Source organism: Nematolebias whitei, chromosome 2 (assembly GCF_014905685.2).
Source record: "Nematolebias whitei isolate Nwh7 chromosome 2, NemWhi1, whole genome shotgun sequence".
Classification (NCBI taxonomy): Eukaryota; Metazoa; Chordata; class Actinopteri; order Cyprinodontiformes; family Rivulidae; genus Nematolebias; species Nematolebias whitei.
Genome location: NC_056499.1, coordinates 14,810,640 through 14,819,649, shown reverse-complemented (window position 1 = coordinate 14,819,649; position 9,010 = coordinate 14,810,640). Strand labels below are relative to the sequence as shown.

The window sequence follows — 9,010 nt, the reverse complement described above, 5'->3', positions numbered from 1 at the left end:
AGACAAGATGAATCACAAGACAAGATGAATCACAAGACAAGATGAATTACAAGACAAGATGAATTACAAAGCAAGATCACAAGATGAATCACAAGACAGGAAGATGAATCACAAGAAAAGAAGATGAATCACAAGACAAGATGACTCACAAGACAAGAAGAGGAATCACAAGACAGCCAGCAAAAAGACTCAAAAGACAGCAAGATAAATCACAAGATGATGAATCGCAAGACAAGAAGATGAATCACAAGAAGATGAATCACAAGAAGATAAGGTACAGCTTCTACCCTGAAGCTGTTAGACTCAAAAATCCCTAACCAGGAAAATCACTGTAAACAAAAAATGAAAAATTGCTGTAATGCCACTTTAATTGGTGATATGTCCTAGAGAAAAGCAGAATGGGAGGAAGATCTTTCAGTTATCAGGCTTCTCTCTTGTGGAACAAACTTCTAGCTTCTGTCCATAAGGCTGACACATTTTTCAGTTTTAAGACTGGGCTTAAGACTTTCCTTTTCGATAAATTCTATTATTAGTGTTGGCTTGTTATGCTGTCATAGGCTTAGACTACTAGAGGACAAATTGACCTCATTTCCTTAAATGAATTGTTAAAATTGAATAGTTTTCATTTGACACTATTTCTATTTTAACATGTGATTCTCGATCTGCCATTGTTTATCTGTTCCTCCTTCCTGTTCCTTTCAAACTCAGCCAGTCGAAGCAGATGGCTGCTTTTCCTGAGCCTGTTCTGCTAAAGGTTTCTTCCTCATGAGGGAGTTTTTCCTTTCCACTGTCGCCTTCATGCTTGATCAAGATGAGAGTTCTGCAATGGGGTTAAATTCAAGTCAGTTTGCTCCTCAGATAAATGGTGTTAACTTGTTCTTTATATATGTGAATGTTTCTGTGCAGTGCTTTGTGATGACTTCTTTTACTTTGTTAGGACGGGAGCTGGCTGCGGGCCACCAGACCCGGAAACCCGCCTCCAGCCCACGTCGCTTCCCCCGGCTCGAATCTCCCTCAGAAGTGGCAACTCATACTAACAATAAATCAAGGAGACGTCAATTAAGTTTAATCAATATATTAAATCAAGGCAGGAAAAGGTTACAGTTTACAGCGCTGGTCTCTCCAGTCTGTGACACGATCACAAACCCGGAAGAGCCCAGATGTTCTGTGTCATTACTCATTTATAGGGTCAAGGGGAGCTCAACCTGTCAGTGTATGAGGGGGCGTGTGTGACCTCAGTGGATCTTATGTGGTTATGACGTGAAAGGAAATATGAGACGGTGCTTAAAGCCTTTCTACGTGATGTAGCAAGCAGAAATAAACTCTATTCCTTGACGGATATTGAATCCCAGGGAGACTCTTTTTAGAGTTGCTGGCCCAGTTTAACTCAGTCAGAACCGGGTCATAATTTCATTATAATCCCGTCTCTGAGCATATCAAAACCCCAGGACAGTCTAGATAAAAATATCTGACAACTTGGTGCTCTTTAAATAAACTGAATTTAATTATATGCGACTTATCTGTGCTGTTGATTATCCATGCTGCTGATATCATGATGCTGTATTCATTCATACCCATCTATTCACTACAGACTCATGTTCAGGCTGCTGTTTAATATACCATTTTATTTTATATTGTTCAGTGTATATCTTAGATCCTTATATACTGTTTCTTTTTATACTTTTGCTATTTTTGGGTGTAACTGGGACCTTGAGTACACAATTTCGTTCCACCTCATCTACCACATGTGACGCAAATGACAATAAACCTTGAACTTGAATGACAATAATGAGCCTTGAACCTTGATAAAATTATAGTTGATGTTCTGGTTTAAACTGAACTACTTCATGAGACCACTCTTCCTCCAAGAGGAAAAAACATATCAGGTTAGCTTCGAAGCTTTAGTACGTTTTTTTTTTGTTTGTTCTTGCTTCAGTACTAAACATAAAGTTATTTGTTTATAAAAGTAAACTAAAACAGAAGATTTCCTTTGATATGAAACTCTTTACTACCTTCTGTTGACAACTTCTACTATCCCGGCGATGTATGCTAAAATAAAGAAATAAACAGCTCTGGTTCAATGGTTCGCGCTCGACTGTTTCCTAACAACTTTTTTCGTCGAGCAACGCAGTACAGTACTTTTATTTTTCCATTTCCGCCCAACGGAATTCTACTTCCGGCGTAAGACATCACGTAAACGAGTGCAGGTAGGTGTGTGTGTGTCCAAGATTACGAACAGATTTGAGGTGTTTAAAGTCATCGTATTTTGTTTTATTCATATTTGTTTAAATGAAGAAGTTTCAGTTGGTTTCTGATGCTGTTTGCCGTTTTCAGCTACAGCTAAACCACGGGAAAGCTAACCGGAACTAGCTTAGCGACACGCATGCGCGCTACTTTTTAATCTGGATCTTTTGTTTTTCTCATTTTACATTCAGTCATCTTCCTCACGCGTTTTGCTATAGTTCAGTTTGCTCTCAGTTTTGTGTCAGACAACAGGAATTATAATTTTAAAAAGTAATTTACGGTTTTTAATTGCATCTCAGAGTCATTCAGAAAACAAAGCAACCAGCCAAGAAATATAAACATAAGCTTGCATATTTAACAAAAAGAAACTTATAATTTTTTATTCAAAATTCTTGTTTTGCGAAATGTTTCTAAAATACTTTGTTTTGCTGAAGTCTTGTGTATTTTGAAAGTTTTCCATTTCAGAGCTCCCATTTGATGGGCATGAATGATTGTTTTTATTGATGGTCAAATAAAATCAGAAAGTGCTTCACTCAGAATTAAATCATTTTTATGACCATTTAAGAAGAAGAAACTGTCAGACTTCCAAACTGAAAGGTTTTGATTTAGGAAAGACGGCAGCCTTCAACATGGATCCAATCTCCACAACACTGATAGCCTTGCAGTTTCATCACAAGATTAATGTTTTAATATTACATCTAGTGCCAGCCAACACAGATTAACTCATTTGTCTTAAAGCAGAAAACTGTTGTTAATGTGGAACAAGAAGTCCCAGCTGGACCTCGCCTCTCATTTTTATAGTTAAATAAATGTTGAATTATTATTTTTATGTCAGTCTTGTTTAGTTTGAGTGCAGAGCCAACCTTCTCCAAGGATAAATCTATCAACATGAGCAGCCTGGACCCACACCAGCAACTTTCTCCTGGTTGCCGTGACAACACAACAGGCACTGGTGATTCATCAGATGTGTGTGAGCATTCCAAGCGGCCTCTCCAAGGTCTGAAATTGGCATCGCATGCGGTGCTGGAGAAAGCACAGCAGAGTGGCAGGGTGAAGTGCTCCAAGTGTGGAGGATCCAGGATGTTCTTCTGCTACACCTGCTGCTCATTAATGGGTGTCAGCGATGAGGAGATTCCTCTGGTCCAGGTCAGAAAAACCAGCAACTCTTCTGACTGAGTCCTTTTCCTCAGAGCCACACTACAGTATTCTTATCATGATGGAAACCATTTTATTAGACTAATATGTGACCGGATTTTAATGGTTTCCTGTTCTCAGCTTCCTGTGAAGATCGACATCATCAAACACCCAAATGAAACAGACGGTAAGAGCACCGCTGTTCACGCTAAGATCCTCGCACCCAACGACGTGACGATCTACACCTACCCGTGCATTCCAGAGTATGACAGGCAGAAGGTTAGAGCTGCTTCTATTATCTATACACATCTGAAATAATCGACCCATAATTCAATTCAAAAATACTTTATTAATCCCAAAGGGAAATTAATTGTTGTTGTAGCTCAACTTGGTTTCATTAGAGTTGTTCTAGATGCTGATAATGAAGTTCTGATCGTAAAGAACCTCATTGTGTCAACTGGATGTTTGTTCCTCCTCCTGCTGAAACTCACTGAACGGAGCTTTGTTTTCATTTGAAATGCAGAGACATTCTAGGACTGCATTTGTTTGTAAGATGGATTTCCACCGAGTCTGTCTCTGATGTGCAGGTGGTTCTGGTGTTTCCTGGCCCGCAAGCGGTTTCGGTTCAGGACATGCTACAGTCTTTACGTGACAGGAGCACTAACGGGTCACATGACTTCAGCGAGCCCTGCCGAAAGAGGCTGAGAACCGAAGGAGTTGAAGGTTCCACCCAGTCCGAGTCAATCTCCAAGTCTCAGGTGACTCCCCTACAGAAGGTGGTCTTCATCGACAGCACCTGGAACCAGACCAACAAGATCAGCACAGACGAGAGGCTGCATGGTGAGAACCAAAAGCTGCATCGAACCTGTTGAACTTGTAGTTCTGTTTGTGTGTGAGCTCAGTTTATTGTTCCTTCTTCAGGTTTGGTTCAGGTCGAACTCAAGGCTAGAAAAACGTGTTTCTGGCGTAGTCAGAAGGGCAAACCGGACACGTACCTGGCAACCATCGAGGCCCTTTACTATTTTATGAAGGACTTCCACCAGCAGTGCCTCGGTCTGGAGTACGATGGAGAATATGACAACCTTCTGTTCTTCTATTCCTTCCTACACTCCGTCATCAACACGGCTAAAAGTGCTGCTGGTAGGAGCTGAAGGTTCGAGTTCATCAACAGAACCAGGGACTGACAGACAGCTTGATGTTTGAGCCTTTTTATTTCTGTTTATTTTGGTTTTATAAGGAAAACTGACATTAGTTTAAGTTTAATTAAACAAAAAAAGGCTTCAGTTTGTTTTTGATGCAGTAAATACAATAAATATCCCATGGATATAAAAATCCTACAGTTAATTTATCATTTCATCTGCTCCCTTCTTCAGGGTCGCCACAGTGAACTAAGCCGCACGAATACTTGACAACTGTTTTTTCACCAGATGTCCTTCCTGACACAACCACAGACCACCGAGCTACCACAGCCCTCTGTGTGGAGCAGAGAGCTGCCATCTAGAGCGCCCGGGGGAGCAGATAGTGGGGGTTAAGGACTGTGTTCAAGGGCCTTGAGTGGGGCAAATGAGAATGGAGGCAGGTGTGGGTGCTTCACCTTTCCCACCCACATTTTGATGTTGTTGGTACAGGGAGTCGAACCGGCGACCTTCTGCTCAAAGGCCAATTTCTCTAGCCTCCTAACACTACAGACAATACTGCCATTAAATTAGTGTGAATATTAACATCCATCCTCTGATTCTGGACTCAGATCTCGGGCATCAGATCAGGGAGGTCCAGATATCTCTCCCCACAGCCACCTCTTCTGGGAGGACTCTTTAAGGTGTTCCCAGACCAGCTGAGACATAGTCTCTCCAGTGTGTCTAGGGTCTCTTCACAGTTGGACATGTCCAGAACACCTCCCTAGGGAGGTGTCCAGTGTCCATCCTTACCAGAGTTCAAGGCCTTAGGTGAGGGTAGGAACATAGCCGAGTGGTAAAACAAATGCTTCTTACAGCTCAGCTCCCTCTTCACCACAACGGACCAGCACACAGGGTCCACTATACTGCAGAAGCTGCACTGATCCATTTGTTGATCTCTCGCTCCATTCTTCCCTCACTGAGAACAAAACCAGTGATATGACCTCCTCCACTTGAGACAGAACCTCAACCTGGAGAGGACAATCCACTCTGACTGAGGACCATGGTCTCAGATCTGGAGGTTCTGATTCTCATCCCAGCCGTGAACTGCTCCAGTGAGAACTGAAAATCATGGCATGATGCCACCAGGACCACATCATCTGCAAAGAGCAGAGATGGAATCATGAAGCCACCAAACTGGACTCCCTCCATCCCCTGGCTGCACCGAGAAATTCTGTCCATGAAAGTTCTGAACAGAACCTGTAACAACGGGCAGCCCCAGTGGAGTCCAACTTACGAGAACCAAACTCTCGCATCATTTATATCAGGAGTAAACCAGTAAAAATGATTTAATTTAAACATCTCAGGCGTTTCATCAAATAAATTAGAAGCTATCAAAAATGGAATACACAGTTCAGAAACGTAAATATTTTATTTACAAATCAATACACTTGTCTTATCCAAGTTGTTTTTTTTAACAATGATCAGAATCTTGAGCGACTCCAGAAACATTTTACTAGAAATAAACAAAGTATTGTCTCTGTAGACCTCACTGCCTCTCCAGTAGATCCTGTAAATCTGAGAACATCTAGAGCTGAATGCACTAAACCTGCTGTAGTTTGGTAGTTTAGTAAAAGGCCTCCCTGATCTTGCCCTGCAGGGCGTCGCAGGTCTTCTTGGCGTCTCCGAGCAACATGGACGTGTTGGGTTTGTAGAAGATGGGGTTGTCTACAGCTGCGTAGCCCACGCCCAGAGTCCGCTTCATCACGATAACCTGCAGCAGGACACGTTTACATGATCACCTTTTGTTGTTTGATGCTGAAACTTCAGGGCAAATTAATTATTTGTTACCAGGAAAACATCTGGAACATATAAATCAGTCAGGCCTTTCTGGACCTTATTCAGAGCAATAAAAACACTTTTGTGACACACTCAGGTCAGTATTTAAGGAGTGATGAAGTGTCAAAGGGCGACCAAATTGTGGCCGCCATATTGTTTCAGTAGAACGTTTTGATTGACAGGAACCGGTTGAACTGATGTGCAGCTGCTTATCATGTCTGATGAAGGCAGACAGACCGGGTCGAGCATCTGGTTCAGCCGGAGGACAGCTGCCCAACATGCAGACCCGAAGACGCTAAAACGAACCCCTCAGAACCATGAGGGGGAGAAGCGGTCTGGTTCTGAGTCCAAAGCAGAAGATCTGGTCCTCTGCTGCTTCTCCCGTCTCCACGGTCTGACCCAGAGCTCAATGTGGACGTTTCCTTCAGGACAGACCGGGAACGTGATTTTATTTAGTGTTGGTCTGAACAGCGGTCTGAAGTTTCAGTGGGTCGGTGTCGGTTCTGTTGGGTGTTTTATGCGTTTTTAAACCAGTCACCGCAGTAATGTTGAGTGAGCTGCGACCAGCACCGTTTAAAGGCAGGAATGTGTCAAAATGGTGAAACTCGTCCTTTAAGTCAAAAGACAGAACCCACCTGTTTGGACTTCCAGACCTCCAGGACCGGCATGCCAGCGATGATGGAGTTGGGATCCTCCTGAGCGGCAGAGTTCACCGTGTCGTTGGCGCCGATGACCAGCGTCAGGTCCGTCTCTGCGGGTCAACGTTCACACATTTAATCAGAAGACATGCAGATGATGAAAACCCAGAACCGCACCCATAAACAGAACCATGTGTCCAAGAACAAACGCTGGTTGCTAAGTTTTTGTCCACAAAACGTCTCTGCAGAGACGACAGCCGTGGGCGAGCTGTTAACCTCAGAACCACACATTTCACTTTTTTATCTTTATAATTAGTTTCCTCATGTTTTGGGCATCCATAAACGTCTGCACACTTTGTTTTATTTTATAAATATGTTCCAGAGCCTTCGGCTCATTCAGGAAACGACTGCTTGTCACTTCAGTTTTTATACTTTCAAAAATATTTAACTTTATGTATAAAAAATCCTTCATAGACAGGCAGATCTCTTCTGTTCCTTCACAAACTTTATTCTCTTTAAGATTAGTTTGTTTTAAATTTTAGTTTTTATCATGTTATCATTCGATGCTGCCGTTAGCGTTTAGCTCCTGTTTTTCTACTTTGAGCTAGCCTTTCGCTACTTTTAGCTGTAGTAGACACCTACAGTATTTACTTTTATCTACCATTCTACTTATAGTTACAACTCTGCTCCTTTCAGATAGCATTATGCTATTTTTAGCTATAATTCTGCTACTTTTAGCTAGTATTCTGCACATTTCAGCTGGTATTTTGTTTTTGGCTAGTATGCTATTTTTAATATTTAGGTGCAATTCTACTTTTATCTGAGATTTAGCTATTTTTCTTCTACAGTTGTACTATTGTAGCTATAATTCTGCTTCTTTACATTTTACCAGCTCTATGTGAGCTTCAGTAAATTTTGGCTGTCATTCGGCTCTTAGCGTCGTGTTTTAGCAGCAGACGTCATCTCTCGATTGTGAAAAGTTTTGCCTGGAAAGTCGTCGTTGATCTCGTCCATCTCCAGAACCACGTCGTAGGGAACGCCAGCTTCAGCCAGAAGAACGTTCAGCTGGCCAGGCATCCGACCGGCCACCGGGTGGATCCCGAACCTGTTGAAGAGGAAAACTCAGATTGGTTTATCTGATCTGGGATCCTCGGTCTGGTTCTATACGAGTTCTGGTTCGTCGGACAGACAGAACTGGACTGACCTGACAGTCTTCCCCTGTTCCCTCAGCATTTTCACCATGTCTGCAATGGGGTACTGGGCTTTGGCTGCACACAGACCCCAACCTGCACAAAGAAACTGGATCAGAGAGGACTCCCTCAGATTTGGGTTTTGGTACAAATCTGGATTACGTTGAATAAACACAACGATTCGTGTTTCTCATCATGACTCACAGAAGTTCAACAATCTAAGCAGCATTTTTCTGAGAAAATGTGGCGTGCAAAGAATCGTTTTATTCCTTTAAAGCCTGGTGGCCAGAACCCTCAGAGTCCAGTCTGACCTCTCATTGAGTTTTCTGAAACCAAACATAAACCGTACGGTAATTCTCCAGACAATCTGAGTCTTCTGTTTCCTCACTGCTGGAGCTTTGTTGTTGACAGTGCACGGAGACGTCCCAGGGCCTGGTCTCAATCGCTGGTCCTCTAATGGAACCAGCATGTTGGACCACACAGCTGTCCTCAAGTTGGGCCACAGCCACTGGGAACAACAAGGATCCAGGACTTTTAAGAGTCCCCCCCACACACACACACTCAGGCTGCTGAACAACCAAATCAGCTGCCAGAACCACATTGTTGTTTCCAGGTGAATAAATCAAGACCGGCTCATTATCTCACCACTCATCATTCATGGTTGGACAGACGGTTCAGAGAATCAACGGAGAGGACTAACGCCCCCACGTGGTCCTGATCCAGGACTGAGATTCTTCAGAACACCTGTTTTCAGCCACAGTCTGGCAGAGCAGTCGGGGTAAACCTTTTTCTTTTTGACAGTTGGAGTCGATAAAATGAGAAACAGATGTTTCTGAGCCGAACCGTCTGC

The 9,010-nt window shown here is 42.8% G+C and overlaps 2 protein-coding genes across 2 annotated transcripts in view; one reads left to right on the top strand and one right to left on the bottom strand.

Annotated features, from left to right (window-relative positions):
* The first annotated feature begins 2,150 nt into the window (after positions 1 to 2,150).
* Positions 2,151 to 4,674, top strand: dtwd1 (DTW domain containing 1). The gene is made up of 5 exons (XM_037697188.1): positions 2,151 to 2,207; positions 3,080 to 3,390; positions 3,520 to 3,657; positions 3,966 to 4,218; positions 4,300 to 4,674. The coding sequence occupies exons 2-5, from the start codon at positions 3,133 to 3,135 to the stop codon at positions 4,527 to 4,529; spliced, it is 879 nt and encodes a 292-aa protein (XP_037553116.1). The 5' UTR covers positions 2,151 to 2,207; positions 3,080 to 3,132; the 3' UTR covers positions 4,530 to 4,674.
* A 1,365-nt stretch (positions 4,675 to 6,039) lies between these two features.
* nnt2 (nicotinamide nucleotide transhydrogenase 2) overlaps positions 6,040 to 9,010 on the bottom strand; it is a 17,397-nt gene continuing 14,426 nt past the window's right edge. Inside the window, exons 19-22 of the mRNA XM_037697181.1 lie at positions 8,175 to 8,256; positions 7,957 to 8,075; positions 6,968 to 7,083; positions 6,040 to 6,267 (exon numbers count right to left, since the gene is read on the bottom strand). Coding sequence (XP_037553109.1) covers positions 6,121 to 6,267; positions 6,968 to 7,083; positions 7,957 to 8,075; positions 8,175 to 8,256 — 464 coding nt within the window. The 3' untranslated portion in view covers positions 6,040 to 6,120. The remainder of the gene's footprint in view (positions 6,268 to 6,967; positions 7,084 to 7,956; positions 8,076 to 8,174; positions 8,257 to 9,010) is intronic.

What these genes read in the sequence shown, in the direction of transcription:
- dtwd1 (XM_037697188.1), top strand. Translation starts at nt 3,133, where the DNA reads ATGAGCAGCCTGGACCCACACCAGCAACTTTCTCCTGGTTGCCGTGAC. An exon ending in AGGAGATTCCTCTGGTCCAG is followed by an intron (nt 3,391 to 3,519) that starts GTCAGAAAAACC and finishes TCCTGTTCTCAG; the next exon opens with CTTCCTGTGAAGATCGACAT. An exon ending in CACAGACGAGAGGCTGCATG is followed by an intron (nt 4,219 to 4,299) that starts GTGAGAACCAAA and finishes TTCCTTCTTCAG; the next exon opens with GTTTGGTTCAGGTCGAACTC.